We start from the raw sequence: 26960 nt of genomic DNA, 5'->3' as shown, positions 1-26960 counted from the left end.
TAAATATTATTTCATTAATAATATAGATTAAATAATTATTATTTCCTAGTTTTATATTTTAGTATTAGTTTTAATAAAACTTTATTATCATTATTTATTTAATAACATTGTATTATCAAATTATAATTATAATTCTATCTTAAAATGGGGATATGACAGAGGCGTGAGGTCCTCCGAACTGTTGCCGGTAAATCTAGGCAATTTTTGTTTGTCTATTACCATTATGTTGTCCTTTTTTCTTCTTGGTGGAATACCCCCTCCTGTCTGTTTGCTTCGAGGCAGGATGAGAACACTTCCTCTTGACGAAACACTTCCTCCCGATGGAACACTTCTTCCTGATGGAACACTTCCTCCTAATGGAGCACTCGTTCCTATCGGAACACTTCCTCACAATGGAACACTTCTTCATGATGGGAAGTTCCCTCTTGATGGACTTGATTCTTGATTGCGATCCGCAAGCATCTTCTTCTTCTATGTTTAGGTTTTGCTCTTGTCAAGTTCTCTCTATGCAAGGGTCTTCGAGTTTCTGCACAACTTCCTGGTGTCTTAGAGATAGCCAAATTGGATATTCCTTCAATTGTATGCTCAATCAACCCTTCTTGGATTCTGGTGGGGTCCCCCTACCCTCTCAGGTAACAGCGTCTCTCCTCCTGTTGTTGGAGACGTAATGTCTTCAAGGCTACTTCTTCCCCAGTTTCTTCCTCTAGTGCCTGCCTGGGATATTTGTTTGGAATGAGGAGCATGAATTCTCTTATTGTTTATTTCCCTTTGTGGAATTATCTTCCTCTTCTAAGTTATGTTCCTGTGTCCTTTCAGCAAACTGTTGGAGTACTTGTTGCTTCTCTATCTGTCTCGGTTCTTTCTTCCTTAATACGTAACAAGTTTCATCCTAACAAGCGAGGAATCTGTCCTAGTAGATCGTACACCACTGGTGGGACCAAAAGTCTATTGCATATCATACTCTCAAGAACCGTTCTCTCACGGGCTTCCTTTTGCATGTGCTAATCGACTACAACTTCCCAGGCCATCACCAAATCGAGTGTCAACTAATCTTCTTTGGTTATTTCCTCCTCTTTCCCATCACTATTTGTTATTTGTATATGTGGTAGGAAGGCTCTTTCTATTACTCCATTGTGTCTTGCCAATGACCTCTGGGTTCGAACTTAGGCAACAACACCAAAATGTAGAATGGAAATACTACTTAAATTCACAGGATTCATGACATGTATACAGAGCAATAACATGGAATTTACCTTATTACCACAATACCAAAATGGCAAGAGAATGCTTTACTTTATTCATAACAAAACATCATGAATACATTATCAATATTCCAAGTGCTTGTAAAAAGGGTTGGTTGGTTAGGAAGACCCAATCGGTGCATTCCCTCACTTCCTAACTACCCAACCCGCTCAAGCTTAACAAGGACTAAATACAATATTACTTTATATTCTACTATAAAGGGTACACTTAGACTCCTTGGTGTACAAGGAAGCCCTATCCAAAATATTCAAATCTGTATCAAGATGAGCCACATGGTCATCCCAAGTCTTACTATAAATCATGATGTTCTCAAAAACTACCAACACAAATCTCCAAAGCTGATTGTGAAACACCTGTTTACAATAGATTGAAAAGTGTTGGGAGCATTTGTCAAGCCAAATGGCATGACCGGGAACTCAAAATGTCAACAATGGCACCTGAAAGCAATCTTCTCTATATCTTGCTTCCTAAGACAGATCTGATGATAACACAATCTCAATCAATCTTTGAGAAATACTTTGCTCAATGCAACTCATCAATGAGCTCATCAATCCGAGGGGTCAGATATTGGTTCTTAATAGTCCTCTTATTAAGCATTTGGTAATCTATACACATCCGCAATGTGCTATCCTTCTTCATCAATATGACTAAAGAAGAAAAGGGAGACTTACTTGGCCTAATGTGTCCCATATCCAACAACTCTTGTATAGTCTTCTCAATCTCATCCTTAAGCCGCTTTGGGTACCAGTAAGGTGCAATCATGATGGGCATAGTGGCCTCCTCCAACTCAATAATATGCTCAATCCCTTTGTCAAGTGGCCTGCTAGGTGGTAAGTCACTAAACACTTTAGGGTGTTTAGTCTTCAACTACTGAATATTGAGATGATATGTTGGCTTATTTGGACTATCTTTAGGATGCATAATTCAACACTCAACGGCCCAATCAATCACATCCTCATGGCATACCAAATGCTGCATGTGTCTAAGAGAAATCTACTTGAGATCATTATTCCTAATAGACTTAAGGACATGTGGTTTACCATCCCTATTAAATCTCATTTCCATCCTCTCTGTGCTGATATAAATGTCCTTATGGGTATGCAACCATGCCATGGCAAGAAGTTTATCAGCACTGCCCATATCAACCACTTAAAAACCTGCATTGAAGGCATAGGTATTCAACTTAACTGGCAGATCTTAAATCATCTTGTTACACCTAAGGGTGTAACCATTAACCAACTGAACTAGTAGTTCCTCAAAATCCTCAATCTGAATCCTTCGCTTGGTGACCAAATGAGCATTAATAAAATTATGTGAGGCACTTGTGTCAAATAGAGAAATCACACATTGTCCTGCTAAAAGCCCATGAATCCTGAAAGCTCCTTCCTTTCTCATGCTAGAAAGGTAGGCGACGTTGAGTTTGAAATCATCCACCTCATCGTCATCATCTCCCGTAGGTCTAGAACATCATGATCATAATCAGCTAGCTGCCCTGTAGGATCAAAATTGTTCTCATCATCGTAAAAGCACTCCATCTTATTCTTATCGTTAGACTTTATAGGATAATCATGAATGACATCATATGGACCTTTGCAATAGAAACATAACTTCTTATTCAAATCATTAATGGTATCCTGGTCCAAAGGGTCTGATGGAACTCTAATTTTTTGAGTTTCCATTTTTAAATATGATGGAATATAATAGTGGTTTGCATTTTATGGGCCATATACAAATGGAACTGAAAATAAAAGAAAGCAATGCACAAATAATTGGGTTGAAAATCAATATTTCCATTCACAGTCATATCAGAAATGAGGATGAATGTTACATCCTTTATTACTACTATACAAATCAGAACACAAGGAAATTAAAGGGCTCCTTGGCTTCACACATATGCACTATCAATTCCTGGAGACTTGAAGACTTCTCAATACCTTCCCAAAACCTTCCCAAATCACAAATTGACATACAAATAGTTTCTGAATAATGTTGTGGTTGCAGATTATAATCTGGAAAATGAAATGGACAGAAACAGAAATGTTTAGCATTCTCCTGTCCTACGCTGAGACAGAAGTACACATTCAGCTCTCTACACAACTATGGAAAAACATCGAAAGTCTAAACATTTGGAACCCAAGGATATATTGCTCCCTTTAGAAAGATGTTATTGAAAGTTTCATAGCAACAACAGTTAAACAGGAGACTGTATCGAATATGAAGACTCATACATAGGAGCAACAACAAAATGATGGTATCTGAAGTATGATGTTGGCAAGAAAGTTACAGATCAATAGTGATCTATGCAGTCAGGAGGTATTCTAGACAACATACTCGATGTGATTCCTAAGTACAAGAATAAGACAAATACAACAACCGTCTGAAAGTCTTTAGCATTAAACAGAGGAAGTCAAATTCGATGCTTATTGCATCAATGCCATAACATAAAAATGAATAAATGGATGTACATAGCAATTGAAAATGATGTGGACCTGAAGAGAATGACATAAGGACGACAGTGAAGAGGAGTATCAAGTTTCTAAAGCCACGTCTAAGGTGTTATCCACCGAAACATCAGGATGCATGTTGTCTTTACACCACAAATGGGGTGATTGAAACAATAGATGAATTTATTTTCTGGAGCCCGTGTAGGAGAATATAGAGTGGCAACCACAAAGATAATGACAAAGTGATTAAATTCCCCATATTATCGACTATGGTTATTAGTTGAGAAGATGCAATTAAGGAAATTCACAGTAGCTGCCTTCGATATCTATCATTGGTACTTGAAATAATTTCACTTTTGGATATATTGAGCCGTGTCTGAGAACAATCTCCATATGAATTGATGGCAATAGAGATGCAACCCGATAATCAGAATGGTTAATGGGTGTGTTTATTATAATATTAGAGACATCAAAATATGATTAAAGTCTCATATATTAAAAGGTGAAATAAAAATAAAGAGGTGCGATTAATTAGTTAGAGGTGTAATACTACTTTTTGAGAAGTCACAATTTTAGAAAAATGGGATATATATAGGGGCAGAGATAAAACAACAGGACAATATTCAGACATTCACATCCGTATTCTCAGGAGTAAGTATTTTATATTTATTATTGTATAGAGGAATAAGGAGCAACATTATGACTTTGTAATATAAATTCCATTATATTTGTTTTTATAATAAAATAAAATGTCTTTTGTTTATTTTTAAATGGCACGAAGATTTAAACTGTAGATGAATCGTCCTTTGTAATTATTTTTTTGAAATTTTGTATACAATTTAAATGTCGGAGAAGTGAACATGGTCATTAGCATTTTAAATTTGATCATTGTAGATATTGTGAAATATTAAATCATTTCCGTATCTGTGTCCAGTTTGTCTCCCTACCAGAGGAGTTAAAAGCTCAACCTGGATTAATTTAAGATTGCGTAACATTTGGTCTATCACATTTTGATTATTAAATTGGTGGCAATTCAAGTGCGTAAGAACTTTATGAAGTGGTACGTGAAAATTCATTGAAGTTGACTCTATTGCCCGGATGAGCAAAGGCACTGGTCTTTCTATTATTGAAGTCAGAAAATCTATATATTCCTTCCTACAAGCATCAAATTCATTATTAACAAAACCTTATACTAAACATCCAAACATTTTAAACATTCAACATTGAGTTTCAGTTTCATTGAGTTAAGGACCTTGCCAGTCAAAGAATTCCAAAGCTTAAATTTGCTCTAGAAAAGCTCTGAACTAGGCAGTCAGCGTTTGAGGAGAAGGTCTACCTGCCTAGGTGTAGCGGAGCCTGAAGTGCAGGGGAATCGAGAATTATTCCCGTTTGTTGGCCAGAACTGATTGCGGAATCCTATCAGAGAAGTGGCAGGCCCTTGGATTTCCAATCTATGGTTTTGGGAACCAACAGGATCTACTGTAGGATGCTTAGAGTCTAATTTATTTTATCCTCCCTCCTAGGAGCTGTTCTATCATAAGCTGAAGTAGAAGGCTTCGAGGAAAACTTGCCTCTATGTGTAAACGACTCCAAGTTCCTAGCCTTCTTCATCACCTCTTGCAATGAAGGTGGGTCTTGGGACTTTACCCAACGTCTAAGTGGTTTAGATAAGCCCTCTATAAACAACACGACTTGCCTCCTCTCAGATATGTCATATACCATCACGAAATGTCTCTGGAACTCATTGATGAACACATCCAAAGTAGTTGTTTTTCATAATTGAGCCAACTATCTAAAGTAGACCTCAGGATCCTTCCTGTCAAAGCGCTCTATCAACCTGCCACCAAACTCCTAGTACGATGTGATTTGATCATGATGGGGGGGTGGGGGAGGAGGATACCAAACTGTAATACCACCAATCATGTGCAACTCCATCAAGGTGTAGTACTGCAAATCTAATAAGGTCTTCCTCAGTCATAGGACACAAAGCAAGGTAGGTGTCAAGCTTGTGAACCCAAGTTCTAACAGTCATTCTACCTCTTTCATGAAAATGTGCCATGTCATCTTATAGGCCACCTTGCGAAAATTTGACTGCCTAGGCCTCTATCTATTAGGAGCAAGCCTACCTCTGGAATGCTTTTGCTTCTAGTTAGATATCTGTCAAAATTCAAATTCTTCTTCATGGCCTGTGGTAGAGGATCCTACTCAGCGAAATAAGCAACTACATCATCTACAAAGGGCACAACCTCTGTCTTAGTACTAACTGCATCAGTCTTAGGTCTTAAGGAGGTGGGTCTTTATGGCCTATTATAGGCTCCAATGTATCCTGTCCAGTGCTCCCTATCATCAATCCTACCCCAGTCCTCTGCTCTGTATCTGTCATTGACCTTGGATCTATCCTCAACTTGTGATCTATGATAACCAACATAATCATCATGAGCCATCTCTCTTCTCCATCCTTGAGGGAGTGCTATCTGCTGCAGAGTGTAAGAAAGATTCTCCAACACATCTGCCACATGGTGTTGTCCTGTTGCCAAGTCCCTAAATGTCTATCTAGCCTCTCTATCAATCTTGGAACCTATGCTAGCATCTCTGAATTCTATACCAGATGAACCACTAGGACTACAAGCACCCCTGTTGCCTACAAAACTAAACTGTATCTTAGGCTCTCCATCTCTAGGTGGAGAGGTACAACCTCTATGGGTATAATGCATACCTAACACAAGCCTCCTGTCAGCATCCATAGTTACTGACTACCAAATATTTATTATTGAATCAAATATTGTCAATCTTTGAACTACACATTGAACAACTAACTCTTAGCCCAATTTCTGTAGGCTGGCAGGAAACTACGCTGATACCAGTGTAAAGATCCTAGACAGTCTCTAACTGAAATGCTGATGAAGCAAGCTGCCTTTTTTGGTGTTTTTTGAGATTTTCTATAAAAAAATTGTGTTTTTGGGAATTATGTTTTTTTTGAATTCTTGGATGAATAGAAATGAAGAATTTCAATGCCAAAGAAATAACAATAACAGCTTTGACTTATTTAATTCTAAAATTATGGAAATATTAATAACAGCTACAAAGGATTTTGCTCTAAATTCAAGTAGAATTCAAGGAACTTGTTGACTTATTTAATTCTAAAATTATGGAAATATTAATAACAGCTACAAAGGATTTTGCTCTAAATTCAAGTAGAATTCAAGGAACTTGTTTATTTTCTTCAAGTACAATGATTGCAATTATCAGATGATGTTCGCCACTCCAATATAGATGATTGTTTGATTGTATAGTCTCGTACACTGAATGCTGAGGTTCCCAGCTTGATTGCAATCACCGAAGCAAAGCTAAATCCCAAACACGGAGCACCTATTACTTAACCGCTGGCCCTTAATTATGAACACAGTCCTTTGCTGGAGTCTCAGGTCTCTTTTTAATGTATCCGTAGGCCTCTAAAATATACACAGGTTCTGATATGAAAAACACAGACTGTGGTATAAATTGCAGGACTCTGTAGATTGTTCACAAGCATTGAAATGTAAAACACTGGTCCTTAGAAAGGTCACACAGGCCCTCTAAATGCAGACCCATCTTTGCAAATGCTGAATTGCTGCCTAATTAGTGAACGACAGCCTGCAATAATCAAATCAAACTCCTAGAACTTGAATGCAGGTGTTCAGAAAGCAACAAATCCCTTTCAATACCAGTTGATTTCCTCAGAATCAAAACCCTCCTTAGGCACAGTAAGAAATAGTAAGGATTGATGGCAAATTGCTATGATTCAACAACAATTTGCGATGCAACTTTCAGGCAAACTCCAGAATTCAAACCTTCAACAAAACACAAAAGAAAATTATAATCAATTGGATCCAATTCTCAAAATGAGAGCCATATTTATAATCTCCTTGTGCAACTTGGCTTCAACATGACATCTTTCACTTAAGAGGCTTCAACTACAAATCATCACTTTATAACATAAAGTACATTAAATAATTATGAGCCTCATAACAAATGCAATTAATATGACTCCCCAATAAATATTCCATCCTGTGCAGATGACTGAATGGATGAAAATCACCACTGTGCCAACTTTGCAATGCCAAAAATAGCAAGTGACCACAAATAGATGTACTAAAAATAGCAAGTCTACAATTGAGACCTGGAAATCCAATCATCAACTCACGAGGGTTGCGATGATGAGCTGACCAACCTTGGTTCCTGCAACCTACTAAATTAGGGACATTACAAAGATGGCTTCCTGATGGACCTCTCTGGCAAGAGCTTCCCTCAGCATGTATTCCCTTAACAGATAGTACATAAATTTATCAAGTCCCATCGAACTTGGTCCTCTCATTCTTGATTGGCTTCTACTAGTTTGTAAAAGGGTTGCCCCATTAAATTGACTGGATTCTCATTTGCGAGTTAAATATGCCAGAGTTCCAATTGGCAATGGCACCAAATGAGAAGTTCTCTGAAACAATTTGGTGCTTCAGTTGAAGGAAGGGATCTCTGAAATAAGTCTCGTGCCAAATAAGGCTGAAAAATCCAATCATGTCTTCCATTGACTGTTGGTCTTGCAAGGTGCCAAGCTACCATTATCTTTTGGGTCTCAACTCCAGGCCACCTCCAAGTCATGAAACATTTTACAAATTCTCCTTCTTTCTCAATCACATAAATGCCAAGATGGGCTGTGCTTAGTTGGCTACCAAGGGGGAGTGACCAATGTTTACTCCTTGGGAGATATCCCCATCTCTTGCATAACAACTACCATGGATTGAAGATCCTGTAGGAACCTTTGTATTATACCAATTGGGTCATGTTCATTTGACTTGCTAATCTTTATGATGATACCTTCAGACCCATTCTTGCTTGACTTCTTTAATGAATCAGCCGTGGGCAACTCCTTAGCTGTTAGGCAATTCAATATCCCTAGATAACATGACCTCAGCATCTGGCAATGTGGATCGCTATGCTGGTAGTGTGGCTAGCTAACATCACCCACATGATGGCAAGAAACATTATTTTATCATTAGTTGCAGATGAAATTTATGATTTACAAATTTCATTGATACCAAAACTTGAAATATTATGTATTTAAAATTGTGCTTGTTTTTAAGTCTATGATATTTATTGAACTCCAATTTTTATTTATATATTATGGAAATCTGTAATATGTTCTACAAATGTAGTATATATGTGTTTTTTAAATAATATTTTATGAAATTATCATTTTTCAGATATTCAATAAATTTGCTGAGTTTTTCTTTGAGCTTTTTCCAAGTTCCAAGTTTTAAAAATTTCTGGGCTTTGCAAACTCTGAGATTTTCAAGTATGCTCTAAACCAAAGCTTGGAGGACTCACAACTTGCGAGTCTTTTGGCTTGCCAAGTTGATTCGCCATGGACTCCCGAGCCAAGTCCTAGTGACTCCAAGTCAAAGGCTCACAAGTGTTTGGTAAGGACTTTCAATGGCTGCCGAAAATGTCAAAACAGGCTTAAAACTCATTTTTTTGTTTGCCTTTTCTGAATCCTACCCAATCTTTTTGCCAAGTCTTATTTTGGCCTACCAAGTCCACACAATGTCTGAGTTTTCAAACTTTTGTTTAAATTAATTTGTGACAGAATGTGTCTATTTTTAGATTTTGAACTTACAATATTACATTATTTCAAGTATTGCATGGGAAACAGCTATCTGTATAAAACTACCTAAAGAGGATTGAATAATTGTTTGAATGTGAAATGTGTGGAAGCTGTCTCAATTTATTTCATGCATTGAAATCTTCATTATACCATACTTCAGTTTTGCAATTATTACTGCCCTCATAGAATCATAAAAGTTTAACATGTTTTCGTTTGGTGAAAATTTGCCTGGGGATTAAATCTGGCAAATAAAATGTTTAAGAGATGAAAATTTATCAATAAATGTCCTATTGTACTGAAATTTTTGGAATAATGAGATATATTTTGCATAGCTCTGTGTCTCAGATAAATCATAAAGAAAAAAATTATTATTCTGTTTCATGTAGGGTCCATAAGTTTGAGAATGTAAATAAAATAAAATAATGGTTTACATAAAAAGGTTGGTTGCCTCTCTACTATGTGCTATGCTTGACTATTGTAACCCAAAATCCTACACTTGAGGATTCAATAACCCTTAAGCTATGGAAGTATAGAGGATCACAGATATGGTAATAGCCCTCCACTAGCCATAAAGTTTTAAAATATTAAAGTAAAAGCTGCTCTGCGTTCACTATAGATATGTGACAATTGGTGAAGGGTGCTAGAGTTGCATCCATGGGCTAAGTGCCTTGATTAAACTGTTGGGAAAATGAATCAACTAGCATATTTTAAACAATACCTTCAAAATATTGGGACCAAGTAAAAATTGCTATAAGAACCACTCCTTTATGAATTTATATATTTAAAGTAGAAGCAGATATACAGGTTACACCAATGTTTTATTAGATAGTTTATTTGGAATTTCGAAGGTGCCTAGCCTAATCTTTCCTAATTATCTGGAATTTTTTAAATAACATTTTCATACCTTACAAGGATTTAATTGAGAGTGTCCTCAAGTAGTAATTGAGATCATCTTATTTCAATAATCCAATGATTGTAGTGTTAAATCAATTATATTTAACGAGTACTATAATGAATAATTCAATAAACATACAATTGGATAGTAATAAGATTAAGTTTCACAATTTTACTCTTTCTATGAAACTATTTTTTTAATATAAATTTGCCAAGTGTGGTTCTTATTTACTTTAAAGTGGTACTAGGTTTTGTACATTTTGTTTTGATTTTTTGTAGCACTTGCGAACATGAATTTTCATTAAAAAATAAAAAAGCTATTACTGATTTTGTTTCCTTACCTTGTCAAAATTAGATTTAAAATGCTACTCAAGAACAATTGCCATCAGTTGAGAGGAGATTGATCCTGAGAAACATAAGTTAGGATTGTTTGTGAGATATAGCGAGAATCTCCAAATTATTTCAGACGGTGGCTTATCATATTAATGGTTTGATGAGAAAAAGTTTATTGATTTAGTTCGGTGTTCAAACCTAGAAACAGGAGAATAAATTTGAGTATCTCTGCATGTATGGAATTGAACCACACTTCATTTTGGCACTGTGCCTTTGTGAATCTTTTTCTGATTTTGACTCCCCTATATCCATGTGAATTCTTGATTTTAATTCTAGGGAGTTTATTTCCTTTTCCATGACAACTGTCTTGAAACCCTGTATTCTATGATCCTACAAAGATTATTAAAGGACTGAATGCTGACAGCAAGACAAAGCAAACTAAACAAACCTAAATTGTTATTTTATAAAAAAGTTGTGCTTAAAAGGTAGCCTTGGCTTACCTCTTCATACAATACAAAATCTTGATGTCCTGATGTTAGACATGCCATTAAACACTAACCAAATACAAGCCATGCCATTAAACACGCACCAAATACTACCACTGCTTTTTTAGCTATTTTCAAAGATAGCAAAACCTGTTTCCACGTAAGGGATTCACTAGAGAGTAAAACTTGACAGAGAGGGACACAAGAAGCTGTAATGACATCTTCACAAATATCATTATATTTTCTGAGTCATTGGATTGTAACCATAGTAGCATTACTTGGAGTAAAGATTCTCTTTAAACCAAAAGTATAAATGGAATTCAAATAGTTGGTATTTTAAATAGGAAAAGCTTAGGAAACGTAAAAGTACTGAAATATTTTTTTAAAAAAATGGGGAAAACACTGCCTCTGTTATTTCAAGCCAAATAAAAGGATTAAATGTTACTATCTGTCCAGTACAAACCAAATATTTTTTAAGTTTTTAAAACCGAAGTTAAGGTTTGGGCAGCAGTCCTCAATAGGGTTGAGTAGCAGCACTCTTGGTGCATTCCTTGTCATGATACAAACATGTATTTGAGGAGCAGAGCCTTCACATTTAAACCTTATTCAGGCCTCTAGGCCATATGGACCTTTATGGTGCATGCCATTTTCCATTATTTTATTAGTCCTCTTCCTCTATTAATGATTCCAAAATAAGAGCTTATTTCCTGGTGTATTTGGGAGGGTAATTTCCAATCGTTATCAGGGTGCAGGGGGTCATGGTAGAGTCTCTAGCAGTGGCCTTGGGCTAGGGTGGGGCAGCTTTGGCAGGCCCTCATTGAAGGTTCAGAGTTACAGTTTTCCTGGGGTGAGTGTGGGAGGAGTTACATTTTATTTAGCAAGATTTGTTTTAAGGGTAACAGGGCAAGTCCTACCAACCTTGAGACAGTGATCGGATGTCTGGACATTCTTAGGGATCTTTGGGATTGCAATACATCCTTGCATGTGCATGGTCATCTTGGTAAAAAGCCTCTTTGTGCTCTAGATGCGGGAAATGGCAGGGGTATGTATCATCCCCATCCCACTGCTCTTGCAACATACCTATTCCAGGGAGAATTTCCAAAATCCCTGTTGACATTAGTATATAAAAATAAAACAATTTCAACCTTGTAAACCAAATTGCGATTAATGTAGGAAAATGCCTAAGAGAACATAACAGCTACAGTTAAAAAAGTGGCATTATATTTAAATAATAGCAGAAATGAACAAATGGCAGTTATTAAAGTAAATGATATTCTACACAATCTACATAGACAAGCAGACAGATAACAGCACTGCTAGTGTTCCTTAATCAGCCAAATGGACAAGTGGTGGTCTCTTCCCATGCCTTACAAAAATAAATTATGCTATTAGCCCCATCGACAGCAGCTACTATGTGCCATGATGTGCTGTTACTTGTTATAAGAAGGCCATACCTACTAGTGATTAAGAATGCACTTTGCAAGCACTTGAGGGATACAGAAACAACCAGATCTACAATGCTTCTAGATCTTGTGGATATTGCTTCCAGTAGTGTCACATTCTATCAATGCAATTTTTTTAGAAGATGAAATATCACATATCAAGATTATATAAGACACGCAGTTCACTTGATAGAGCCAGAGTCAAAATTTGATCATGGAAGTCGGATTAACCTTTTTGAAAGAAGCTTCTATCTGTGTTTTGTGTCATTTATATGATAATATGCTATTTCCAGGCCTTTGTAAGAAGTAAGGGTTAAGTACTTAAGAGGCATAAGACTAATGAATTCCCTGCTTATAGATTTTAACTTTTCTTTACCTTTTAACATTACATTCTAGCAACCCCATTGTTTCTGATGCTGTTTTCAAATAAGTACTGATTCTTATTGCGTTGCAGTGTGGAAGTTATGCGGCCTCAGAAAACCCATTTGCACTTAGGTGGAAATGGAAAATCTGAATCACAAGGACTGCTAAAAGGAAAAATTCGCATTGCAACTCGTTGCTTATGGGTTGATAATGGAAAACTTCTGGAGGCGTTGCAGAAGGCTGCACATGCAGCATTAGAAAGCTGCTCGCCAAATTGTCCACTTGCTCATGTAGAGTACAGCATGGCTACAGTAATGAGGAAGGTTGTCAGGAAGTACAATAATAGAAGACCAGAAGTAATTGTAATGGCTGTGGATAATGTAAGCGAAATTACTCCCAAGAGTCCCAACAATACAAAACTAAAAGGATCTGGAAAAGGCCTGAATGTGCCTCGAAATCTGAAGAATACTCCATCAGAAACTTCTTCTCACGACAAGTATGAACTACATACTACAACCAGGGATGTGATGGATGAATTAGTGACTAGTTCTCAGAGGAAAGATGACAATAAAGGTAATGAAACATTATATGTTTTTTCTATTTGAATATCAATTTTGCTCCTTTTTATTGGATTTTCAGTTGCCTATGTATGGTCTACTCAAAGCCTATATGTGAATTAAGTCTTCTTTCTGTTTCTTTGATGTTCAATGCTCGGAGTGCTAAATGTATACTGTGAGTTAGATTCTAAGAAAGTACATAACATGTTTAGTCCGGAACTTTGACATATCACAAAACTCTAGCATTTTCGGAACATGTTTTTGCTTTGCACTGCCCACAGCAACATTGGTAAGAGAAGGGAGAAAGGAACCTGACATTGCTATTAACTGTTTTCTATGATCATATATTTTTGAACATTCTATTTTAAACTATATTTACAATCTACAATATCAATGTTTTTGTTCATCGTTGACAATTATTAGGAGGTCTTTGTCTAGTTTTGGGATAAAGAAAATTAATGCCCATTGCTGGCTAACAAGTGCACAAACAACAAACACAGAATCTATGCCAGAAAATAGGTACAAAATATAGAATTTCATAAGAAACAAATGACGTATTGCAAAGCAGGTGTACCTCCAAAGGAAGTGACCTAGCCCTAAGTAGATAACCACAAGACAAAACATAAACAATAACATAGAGATTTAGATCCAAAACAATGCCAATTCTCATAATAGAATCATAAGATTTACATCCAACATGCCTAGTTGTAAGGCCTTCCAAGTTACGGCCAAATGCATAAGCAATTACAATAATAGTTCTGCAAGACCTCGCAAGATCCAACCCCTAAGTAGCCTAGATATGTAACAACACAAAAATTTAGTAGAAACCCCAAGAAGAATCTAAACTTCTACGCCCAAGCCACCAAGCAACCTTCTTGTTTCCCAAGCCCACATTTAGCTACTAGCTCTACTAAACTTCGCCCCTCTCAACTACTCCATCTTCTCCATGCCAATTGAATAATGACTTAAGACATCACAAGACCCTCTACTTATACTAAACCAAGCCATAGGTCACCCTAGCAAGTTATAGTAAATAAACACTCACATTAAATAAAGACTCAAGCCACAAGTGAACCTGATAGACTAATTAAATAACACTTAGGACAAGCCCCAAGTTTACAATGCATAACTAACTCATATGACAACATAATATTATGCAGCCTTAGACATAGGACCACAAGTCATTCAACGTTCCACATCTAAAATTGCACAAGCCAACTCCCACAAATCAAAGCTCGCTGAAACAATCTCCAAAGTCCACCTAGAAAATAGTAACACGTTACCAACAACCACCAAAAGAGCTCTAACTCCAATACTTTCACCAATCCTTATGCGCACATAGGACAAGGTCTCAAACATAACCCTAACCGTGTGAAACATAAGGTCCACAAGATCTAAGCCTGATTCTCCTGTAGGATTGTCCACTACCCCACGATGCTCCTGCATCAATAAATGTAGAAGGGGTTTACAAATTATCACTAGTCCTTTTAAAGAGTTTTTTGTAGAAGCATTGAGACTGGTATCTGTATACCAATCTACATGATTATCCCTAAGTTGCTAGTTCAAATTCGGGTTCAAAAGTTGTTTAATTTTGTTGGGGTGGATTCGAATTTGCTGTGGGTTCGTCCATACAAAAACATATATATATATATATATCAAGGTTGCACGGGTACGTGGGTACGGGAACAAGAACGGGTACGGGTACGCATATTTTTCAAAATAGGGGACGGGGGTACGTGTGTAGGCCTAATTTTTTTCTATATAATTAATATTTTATAGAAAATATAAAAATCAAAATATATGTCATGAGTCACGACATTGAGCATTCAAAACAAGAAATTTGAAAATATGAGCCATAAGTCAAATTATAATATATATATATATATACACACATATGCTATTGCTGAATGTTTAATGTTTAAAGTATTTTTCATAATAGGGGACAAAGGTACCTGGGTATGTCAAACTTATTTAAAAAATATACTTCTATATTTATAAAAAATCTGAAATTATGAGTAATGGCAATGGTTTTTCAAAACAAGAACAGTGATAAAGTTTGCAAATGTAATGTATTGTTTTCAGTTTCAGATTTGTTATATGTTTGAAATAATAATACATGATAAATGCTTAGATGCATAACAAAGAAGGCAGACTTTAAACGTGAACAAAAAGATCCTAAATCATATGACAATGACATATTGCAAATGATAAACTTATGACTTGAACAGTGATAAAGTTTATTGTTAATGAGTATCAAAGTTTCAAACTGATTTGGTATTGAATTAAGGTTGATAAACAACAAGCTAATACAAAAATTAAAAAACCAAAAAAAAATCAGAATCTTAATCAAGGTCCTTAGCTATGATGCTCTCCACCGAGTACCCGATATGTGGGATATGTGTACCCGGTACTTGGGTACGTGGGTACGAGTACCCATGCAACCTTGATATATATATATATATATATATATATATATATATATGGATGTATGTATGTATATGCAACAAGAAATAAGCTCATACACCACTATGCTAATAGCAAAACAACATAACAAAATACACCACCATATCAATGTTCTATTTTAAATATAGTAGTGTCAAGATTAACAATCAGCCATCACTGATCAAATATCATCAAAAATCATCAAACATATCATCATCATCCCAAATTAAAAGCACATACGGTATCACTAGCATCAGTACTAGCAATGTCAGCCTTAAGAGCAGCCTCAGTATCACTAGGTAGATCGTGGTCTTCATCATCAACTGCAAGTGCATCAAGGCGGATAACCAAATCACCCAACTCTGCATGCTCTAGTTCAACATCCAATGCTTTGCCTCCCCTTTTTTGTAGGCATCGTCTTTGTGTGCTAGGAGCCTCAAGTTTGAATGCACATAGACCAAGTCTTTTGCCTTCTTGGAGTTTAGTGTATTGCATTTTATTGAGTGAATAAAGGAGGATGTGGTTCAATTCCTCTTGGATGATGATAAACTAACGACTTATCAAGATTTTCAATTTTGAACTTGGAGAGTTAAAAGGTTTTGTATAAAATTTTAAAAGCATAAATTCAATATTCAACAAGAAGAATTCAGAAATTAGAATCTTAAGAGTTAAGAACTTGTGATAAAATTTTGATGGCAATGGATTGTAGGTGTTTGTACATTTCTCCATAGAAGTACAATGATTTATGAGCATCGACATTGTTCTTGTCTTCAAGAGCCTCAAGACCACAATCATTGGTGCTTGCGAAATTCATTAATTCAACACTCATCATCAGCCCTATGTAATTGGGATAGAGCCTGCAAAGGGCTTCCCTATACTTGTGACCAACTTCAGGATCTTTGTATCAGGAAACTCTAGTGTTACTCACTGTGAGGACTGACTGGATATAGTACTTTTCAGGTACTATAGGGGATACTATGAGACTTTCTGTCTCAGTGTACCCGTATCATGAGATAAATAGGTTGTTGAACAAGCCAAATAATTGAGAGGGGGGATGAATCAGTTATCATAAAACAATTTCCTTAACTCTAATTAATCAGGAGCAATCTAATAATTAAAACATATATGAACATGAAAGCACATAAACACCATACACCATGAACACTAGAATTTAGGTGGAAACCTGAGATGGGAAAAACCATAGAGAAGCTAATTCTCATGCATAAAAACATTGGTTAAAGTGAATTTTATAAGGTCTCACAGTCAGTTTGCTCATTACCGCTTGGGCTAATTACCCTGAAATAACAAGGCCTCAGCGCCAAATAGATAAAGGCTCACTGCTATAAGAAGAATAGTGAAAGGAATCCACCAGTGAAATAACTATCACCAAAAACAACATGGAAGAGATATTACAAACTGCTACTAGTTGCATACATTTGCATATTCATCAATACAGATATCTTTCCTTGTTAGATTCACAATGTCTCCTTTTTAGAATAAAATCTAATGAAAAAATAGTAATAAATTGTAATATGATTTATAATAAAAGAAACTATATTTTGCCAATTAAGGTAAAAGCAGGTTTTACATGGACCGGAAACCCAATAGAATAAAAGAAAATATATAATTAAATAACAATGCAGGAATATAATGATATAATATTATACTAATGCATGAGCTATTAATATAATAATCTAATTTATTATTAAATATAATTAATTATAATATTAATAATATATTATTAGTGAAAAAAATAATACTAGTAGAATATAAGTCCATTATGTGCATAAAGCACAACATTGGATAATATTAATACAATTTGCAAATTCTAGATAATCATAGTTGGTATGAGCAAGATGAGTTTGATAGAAGAATAATTAATAACCATTTGGAGCCATATATGCGAAGCATCAGATTTGATATGTATCAAACCAGCTAACTCAGGAAGTGATTACAGATTTATTATGAAATTCAAAGATTAAGTTTCTCAATTCTACAAATTGCAAACACAGGCAGAAACCCATATGCGTATCAGTTGATGTGCCACCCGGAGTTTTTGATAGGAAACACCTCATGTTCACCTCAAGTACCAATAATGCCGTGGACTATCGATAAGAAAAAAGAAAAATGCTTTCAGAGGCATATCTCAGTTTGTAAAAGAGAATTCAATATTCAATTCAAAGATTCTCAACGGTGTAGAACTCAAATATACATAGTAGTCGGAGTAATTGGGTATAAATATTAAGATGAATGGTAGATATAAAATAGTCAGATGAATGGTAGATAAAGGGAACAAAGACTAATTTGGGAGCATGTGCAAGATCTTGAACCCAGTGTCCATCAATGTTTAAAATATAGAAGTGAAAAAAAAGAAGATAATCTATGTGTATGGGAAAATTGTGAAGAGGCAATCAAATATGTATTGCAGATTTATAATAGTTGTTACAAAAGAATAATGAAGTCATTCATAACAGAGAATTGTAGAGAGGTTGATGCTTCTAATTGAATGAGGAGGAAGTAACTACATATGATATTGATCTCATAAAAGGATCGTTAAGATATTGAATCAGAAATCGGTGAATCTGCATGTCGTACATTGCCAAGAAGAGCCAACATCAACAATTCAGTGATTTTGTTTTGAGGCATCAACATAAGATCTCCACACTTGGGCAGATCATAGATTGCACTGTTAATTTCAATTCATGAAACATTGTTGCTTCTCTCTACACAAGTTGTACAGCCTGGTACGACCACATTAGAGATTGTTTGAATAAATTTAACTCCAGATTCTAACTTCTTGGGTGTGGTTTATTTCCATAATTAGTTTCTTTTCAGCACTGTTATTATTTTACAAGCATTACAATTTCCTATTATCAAAAAAATAAAAAATGAGGAAAAACAAAAACACAGAGAACAATTACAAATTGCAAACACAAAAGAAATCAAATCTCATTCCATCAATTGGTAGTCAAAGTCAAAAAGAAGCAAACAAAATTCAGATTTTTACCATAGATACCTATTGGAGATCTTTCATAACATAGGCCCTTGAATCCCATCAAAGCCTCATTCAATAATTTCATCATTTCTTGCCAATACAGTGAGTGAACAACATTAAATGTGAATCCATTTGCATAGATGCATCTTGCTCGACAATATTTCTAACCTCATTGTGAAATGATGTTTCCAAGGGCCCCTTTGCTTTCCTGTTTATCACTGTTCTATAGGAACACACAAGAATGGATGGCCCTTTGCGGGTTTCTCGCTAGAGGTGGAAGTGAAGCCATAGACCGAGAGGCATTTTGATGCTTTTATACATCTAGGCTTTTACAAATGATGAGCAATTGAATTCCCAATTCCTTCATTTGCTTCTTTTTTCTCTTCAATATATTTTAGTACAATATGGTTAGCAAGAAGGGTTTTAGGTATATGATTCCCTTCAACTCTTGGCTGCCTAGACAATACTTGATGTCTTTCTGAGAGATACAACACAAATATGCTTTCACTCTACTACAAGAGCTACTATATACCTCTTTGCAACAACTACAAATACAAACATAACATACTCTACCTGGCATTTATTGAACCATTTCCACATATTTCCATAATGGAGAGGCCAAGTCTATTTTGAACTAGGAGTTCCTAGTGCTAGATACTAAAACATTCCAATAATTCTCTAATGGTCATCATAGTTAGTCTTGAGTCTATAGGTGGTTTCCTTTTCCATCTTTAGTTCGCGATTATTTCTTCTAAAAACATTGTCTTTTTAAATCTATATAAGGAACTTCCATTCCTCTATTGAACACAACATTGATTTACCATAACATAGTATGAGAGCAGGTTGATGGGATTTATTTGGATTTAGGAAATTTTTTACAAGAAAAATTCATAGCCCTCTCTACCTGAAATTTCATTCAATTTTTTTGGGGGAAAAAAGATTGTTGACTAGTTTCGTGAATGTTTGTCTTCTCTAGTCGTGGCTTGATTTTTGAGCCACTTTTTCATTTGGGCCGTCAGTTTTGAGCTGTGACGTGGTCTTTGGCTTGCATGATGTTGAGAAGGTTTTTGTTTGTGGCACTCTTGCAGTAACCTCCCCTGTTTGTTCTTAGCTTGCATCTAGATTCCCCAAGGTCCACCAAACCTCCTAGGTGTTTTTGGTTTGCCTATGTTTTGAAACTCAAGGGCATTCTGTATCTACTTGTTTTGAAACTGCGTTTTTCAAATCCATGAGTTGGAGTGCTAGGGATTTTCTGTGTCCATTTGAGGGTTTCAGCTTTTGTTTTTTGCTCGTTTCTTTGCTAATGATGCTTCATAGTCTGTGCCTTTATTTTTTCTCTACTTTTTGTGGGTGCTCAAGCTTGAGTGCTTCCCTCTGCGTGCGAAGGAATGAAGGGCTTTATATATGCCCTTGTCCTCTTGTGTGACTTCTTATGGCCATCTACTTGTTTCTTTTTCATCCCGCAAGAAGATATGATGTCTTTTCTCAATTCAATGGCAGCTTTTTTGTAGGCTTTCTGTGTCATTTTCTCATGGAAGAAAAGGGTCATGTGCATGTGTCTTGGTTCTTCTACGTGCAATTTTTGGGCAAGATATTTTGTTAAGTTTTTAAACATTTTTTCCTATTAAAAAAAAATTATTGAGTGGGTTTTCTACTTTATTTCCTAACAAAAATTAGATTGTGGGTTTATAATTTTTTCCCATAGAATTTATTTTGTCGGTTTTAATATTTTATTCCTTAAAAATTATTGTGGGTTTTAATATTTTTTGCATAAAAAAATAATCTGTGTTTATAAATTTTTCCTCGAAAGTCATCTATTTGGTTTTACCATCCTTTTCAAGAAAACAAAGATTTGTTCTCTAATCCGTGTCTCAGATTCTATATTCTGGTTTTTGATTGATTTTTCACCTTGAAAATTGTATGGTTTTTGTATTTTTCTCCTAAAACATCATGGCTTTTTGCAGTCTATTTTTCCCAGCAAAAGTTCTTGGTAAATCATTCTTGCAAACTGTTTTGGTGCATTGTGCTCATTTGCAAAAGGGTTTGACAATTTTCCTCAAAATTGTGGTTTCAATTTCATCTCAGTAGCTCTGGCTACAAAGACTAAAGCCTTTGTTACCCAACATCAGATTGGATGGATTCTTGGTCATTAACGTTTTGCAAATCTAGGGAGGGCCTCAACCATAGTTCCTAGACTCAAACTCGACTTGGACTTGGCAAGGCCAATTCGACTCATGACTTGGTTATGACTCAACAAAACAAAAAGGCTGTTGAAATTTAGAGATTTTTAAGAATTCAAAACTTGTTTCATGCACACATTATTGAATAAAGCTTAAAGACACCATAACATCATCAAATAGAAGCCTTTGATCGGATGCATAAGCATGCATCCATCACATAAGTACAATTATAAATTGTAGCTGAAGGAAATAGAAACCATAGACATATAGAATTATAAATATCGTCAAATGTATATAAGATCCATGACATCAACTGTTCTTAAACATATGTGAAAACAAAAACAAGTCTATGGCTCAAGCTCTAGCTGACCCACAACCTTAAAGTAGTTTGTTTGCCTCCTACAAAGGCATCTAAGGTAGCTCTTGGATGACTGAGAAACCATAGTCTTCACCCGTGAGGTGGCACTCTAATCAACATAAGCTATGTGTTTACTGCATAGGGTAAGAAGTTAACACATGTATAACACGATTCAATTCAGAACAGGTACTTTATTCATGTATGCACTTGCTGATTACAATGACTACAATGATCTATCGCTTACAATCATGCTTCCAAAGTCCATCTCGGACGTGTACATATACCTTTCCGAAGGGGTGACTCAAGCGTCACGTGCCCGTTCGGATACTACTCTACCCGTCGGCTACACTATACATTTACCGACAACATCATCCCCCCCCAAAAGAAAGGTCGTCTCTGGACGACAATACAAAAAAATTCATTACACAATTTCATTAACAACAAAATACATTAATTGACTAACTACAACAAGATAAATCTGCTTCTGCCATATCACTTTCACATTTTTCTCATGCCTGCACCAAACTGCTCTCCAAACCACGTTGCATCTGTAGCCTCTGCTAACACAATACTGTCTCCTTAGCTGACCTTAATAGCCACCTGTGCCGCTTTCTCTGTTCCAACTCCTGGTTACACTGAGCCAAGTGTTGCCATTATTGCCTTCAACTGGATGATCAGCTCCTCCCGAGCTCTCTATGCATCCACCAAGACAGCCTCATCTCCAACACCTGCTCCAAGTGCCTCACTCATGCCTACCGTCACAGCTCTAGGTCTCATCAACTGGTCATACTTCTTACGACTGATAATCCGCAACGACTAGGGGTCTAGGGGGCAACGCCCCCAGCGGGGTCGAGGGGCAGCGCCCCCGCGGGGTCCAAATTAGCACTCCGAAACTCACACAAAACTGCATGGAACACACTATTTCTGTCATTTTCTTTCAATTACACACTCTTTCTAGCAACTGCTTATGTCTACCCTTCCCTTTGGCATCATGCATTACTCATTCCGAACTGTTTCAATCTGTTGTCGTTTCTTTTTTTTTTTTTAGCTCTTCCACTTCCTCTTTTCTGTAGACTTGCTTTGTGAATCGGCTACAACAATTCCTCTTCCTTTTCTGATACCCTTCATCTCTGAATACCTTATTTTCCTTGCGGCTTTATTCTAGTCACCACTCTATATGATGGTGTTCAGCTTGAGACCGTACGGTCTTATTCACCTTGCCCTCAATCCATACGATCTTATTCACCTTGCCCTCAATTCGTCTTTTCAACCACTGTATGGTCACCGTACTGTCCTCAATCCCCATGGCTTGTTCCTCCTTTCATTCGTACGGTCCTGTTTTCTGCCATACGGTACAACCTGATTTCTTTTGCGAAATAAAACCTCAAGGCCATACGGTCATCTAGGGGCCGTACGGTCATTGACGACCTTTGATTTCCATCTTTAATATTTCATTCAATTTGGCACATGTTCTCTTTTGGGCCGTACGGTCATTTTACTACCTCCATTTTTCTTTCTTTTCTGGCCGTACGGTCTTTCTTATATGGTTTCCTGCTTCCTCATACGAATTTTTGGATCTTCCAATTACTTTTATTAGTTATGGCTTACATTTTTAATTTGTCAAGGCCGTACGGCCATCTAGAAGACCGTACGGTCATCCAAAAGGTCTTTTAAAATTCCCTCACTTCCCACTTTATTACCATTCGGTCACTTTATTATTATTCTATTATTTGCTCAAGTTTTTTCTTCATACTTTTTCCTTTGATGATATCTTCTAAGGCGTACAATAGGCCGTACGGCAAACTTTTGCTCCCTCTAACATTTAATATTTAACATTCCACTACATTTACTTTATGCTTCAAGTTTCCTTGTTTTAGCACTTCATACTTTTAAAACTACAATTTATTACTTGACACTTCAACTTCAATATTATACATATGTACATTATTTACAGACATCTTTTCTTCGTTCAATTATTTTCCCCCGGAGGATCCTTCCTATCTCTGTATATTTTCAACTTTGATCCATTTACGATATCTAGTATTTCTTTTCCATATAGTGTCCACAATTTAATTTCTCCGTTATATCCAACTTCTCGTATCTTGTATGGTCCAACCCATTTAACTTTAAATTTTTCAGGCCTTATTTCATTTCGTCCATTATACTTCAGTACCAATTGACCGGATTGAAAGTTGTTCAGTTTTAAACGCTTTTGATGCCATACCTTCCACCTATTTTGTGCAACTTCCACGGCCCATGCTGCATAGTTTTTATTCCTTCGGTACGGCTGCTTCTGTACAGGTACCGCACCTTCGATTAATGGTATCCAGTGGACACATAGCTTTGGTGGTACTCCTTTTAAGTCTTTATACATCCAAGCAAAAACATCTTTATACTCCATGAATATTCTGAATGTTGCCACCTTCAATACTGGGTTCCAATCATCTCCTACAAAAATGTTCTTCGGATTTTCCTCATCACCCAAGTTCATTGTTTTTACTATCGGCTCTTCATACTTTATTGGTTTATCTTTACTGAACGTATGGGCAGGTGTTTCATCCACCTGCGCTTCTCCCTCCTTTAGTTCACTGTACTCCTTCGAAAACTCATGGCCTTCTTTTCCTTCCTCAATACTCAAAATATTGCAGCTCGGAAAGACCTCATAATCTTCCATTTGCCAATGTAGCAATCCGTTTACTGAATCTAGGTTGTCATCAATTGACCCTCCTATTCTCAGCACCCCTTCATCATCTGGTTCCATCCTCTTTTTCCCTTCGTCATCACTCTCGCCACTGCCTTCTAAATCCGACGACGTGGCTTCTTCTCCTACCATCTATGTATGCAAATTGATTATAAATCTCCTACCTCCCTTCTCCATTGACAGGGTGTTCCTTTTCCAATCATGTTTTACCTTAGCTTGCACCAACCACCCCCGTCCCAGGATGGCGTTGTACCCTTTTCTCTTCAATGGAATGACTACGAAATCCAGTAAAAATGGTTGTGTCCCAATTGTTACCGGCTGCGCCATTAGAGTGCCCAAGGGTTTTATCCCATGTTGATCTGTTGTAAGTAACTGAAAGGTGGGTGGCCATAGTGTTGGTTGTCCAAGTTTTTTCCAGAGATCTTCCGGCATCACATTTACTCCCGATCCTCCATCTACTATTGTATCCGTTAGCACCGTGCCCAGAATGCCCATCTCCACCACTGCTAGATGTCTACCTATCGTCAGTGCTAGTAACATCGGATCTGTTGTTGCTGCCATGGCTGTTTCCTTACTATCCTTTGATTCCTCCGTCATTCTTGGGGATGGTGTCATATTAATAATAGCCGTACGCAACTGTGGCATGGTGAGAAGAAGATCATTTAATTTAATTGGCACTTCTGTTTGCATTATCTATTTCACCATGTTTTTTTCCACCAAGTTTCTTTTCGGAGTTTCAGCAGTGTCTTTTACTTGTGACTTCTTTGCTTTCATCTGCTTCTCTATCTCTGTTCGGGCATTTTGTAAACTCTCCTTCTCTTCTTCCGCATTCGGATATTTTGCCTTCCTCGCCTGCTCCCGCGTGATCGCCAACACATTCTCATTACTTGTTTCAATACTTAATAAATTTACGCTTTGCGTTGGACATTTTGAATCTTTATGGTCCTCTGGACCACACCATTTGCACAGTAGTTGCGGTGCCTCCTTCGTAGTACAGTCCCTCGTGAAGTGACCCCAAAGATTACATGCCTGGCACTGTATCATCAGCCGTCCACTCGCATCATATTGTATTCTACTCCGGCCTCCATTGTTATTGTTATTGTTTCCACCCATTCCGCATCTATTATTATTTCGATAGCCACCTGAAGTTGCATCATTGCCCGCGTTATTGCTATTGTTCGACGCTTCCTGCGTGAGTAACACTTGTTGGTGTCCCTTTGCTTTCAAGTTAAATGGGCACTCTTTCAGGGAATGCCCCGCCACTTGGCAGATGTCACAAAACTGCTTCTTCGGGCATGAACCCTTCATATGGCCATCCTCCTTGCAATCTGTGCACCACAGTTCTTTTATTGTATCTAGATTTTTTTCAAATTTTTGAATTCTTTCATCATCCGAAGCATGTCTTTCTGTAGCGCTTTCACCTTCTTGTTCGATTCCTCATCACTACTATTACTTTCTGAGGATGAATCATCTGAATCAGAGGACTTATGCTTTTTCTTCTTACTCGTCTTCTGTTCACTTTCCAAATCCATAGCGCGAGTATACGCATCGGTGTACGATGCCGGTGGTACAATCGTCATTTTCTTTTTAAGAGTCGACCGTAGCCCCTCCACGAACCACCATTTTTTAACCCATCCGTTGGTTGACTCTCCATCTTTCCGATCAATTCTTTCAGTCGCCTGGCATAGGTTCGGACTCTCTTATTCTTTCCTTGTTTGGTGTTGTAGATTTCTGCCACTATTTCATTATCATCTCGTAGCAATCTGAATTCTGCTATAAATTATTTTTTAACATTTTCCCATGTATTAAGTTTCTGAGGACTAGTGTCAAAAAACCAATCTATCGCCACACCTCATAGGGTCGTTGGAAATTGTCTTACCCAATCATCCTCATCTGTCACACCATTTTCCGTCCATATAGTTTCACACGTTTTACAATGTTTGATAGGGTTTGCTGAACCATCACCGTGAAACTTGGGTAACTTTTCTTTAGGGCCAGCCATCGTTACTTGTCTTTGATTCTGAGGTACTTGTGTACCTGCGCTGTTCTGAGCTCCCGCACTGTTTTGGACTCCCGTGCTGTTTTGTGCTCTCGCTTTGTTTTGGACTCCCGTGCTGTTCTGTGCTCCCGCGTTGTTCTGGACTTCCGCGCTGTTCTGTGCTCTCGCGCTGTTCTGGACTTCCGTGTTGTTCTGGACAATAGTCTTGTTCCCAACAACCGCGTTGTCTGATGAAAAGTCTTCAAGTGATGTTCTACTCTCCGCCTGTATCCGTTCGTCCGGTGTATCAAGAACGAAGAGATCCCTCCACGCTCGTGCTCCCTCGGCACTCCGAGCCATGCGAGTTGCTTCCCTTCTGTTCAGACACTCTCCCCTCGGCGTATACAGGTTAAGGAATTCTTCCCTTGTTTCCTCCACCAAATTCAAGCATTGTTGAGTTTCTTCCAGCAATTCCTCAGCACTCCTCAACCTACTAGGTGAGTGCACTCCCTCCATCTGTGCCTCTTCACCCCTTTGGTGCCCCTCGGCAATTTGCTAAAGTCTCTGTCTGCGTTGTGCTTGCTATTTTAAAATTAAAATTTCTTTTGTTGTACTTAGTTCATTTTTTTCTTTTACCTTATTCCTATCCTTGTTTGGAAAATTCGGCATTAATCTTCATATCATTCCTTCGTTCCAGGTACGTCTAGCAATGGCACCAAATGTTTACCGCATAGGGTAAGAAGTTAACACATGTATAACACGATTCAATTCAAAACAGGTACTTTATTCATGTATGCACTTGCTGATTACAATGACTACAATGATCTATCGTTTACAATCATGCTTCCAAAGTCCATCTCGGACGTGTACATATACCTTTTCGAAGG

General features: G+C 37.0%; 1 protein-coding gene across 4 annotated transcripts in view; it reads left to right on the top strand.

Annotated features, from left to right (window-relative positions):
• The window catches only part of LOC149543802 (ribonuclease J-like), a 306576-nt gene that overhangs the window by 269609 nt on the left and 10007 nt on the right, over nt 1-26960 (top strand). For all 4 annotated transcript variants that reach the window (XR_016355684.1, XM_089798486.1, XM_089798485.1 and 1 more), the window contains one exon: nt 12954-13435. Coding sequence is in view for 3 of the 4 variants with exons in the window: in XM_089798486.1 (XP_089654612.1) it covers nt 12954-13435 (482 nt within the window). In the remaining variant the exon portion in view is untranslated. The remainder of the gene's footprint in view (nt 1-12953; nt 13436-26960) is intronic.

Source organism: Cupressus sempervirens, chromosome 8, assembly GCF_028749045.1.
Source record: "Cupressus sempervirens isolate cs-2001-9-10 chromosome 8, ASM2874904v1, whole genome shotgun sequence".
In the NCBI taxonomy this organism is placed as follows: Eukaryota; Viridiplantae; Streptophyta; class Pinopsida; order Cupressales; family Cupressaceae; genus Cupressus; species Cupressus sempervirens.
Note: the sequence above shows the minus strand (reverse complement) of the source record. Positions and strands in the feature narration are given on the sequence as shown.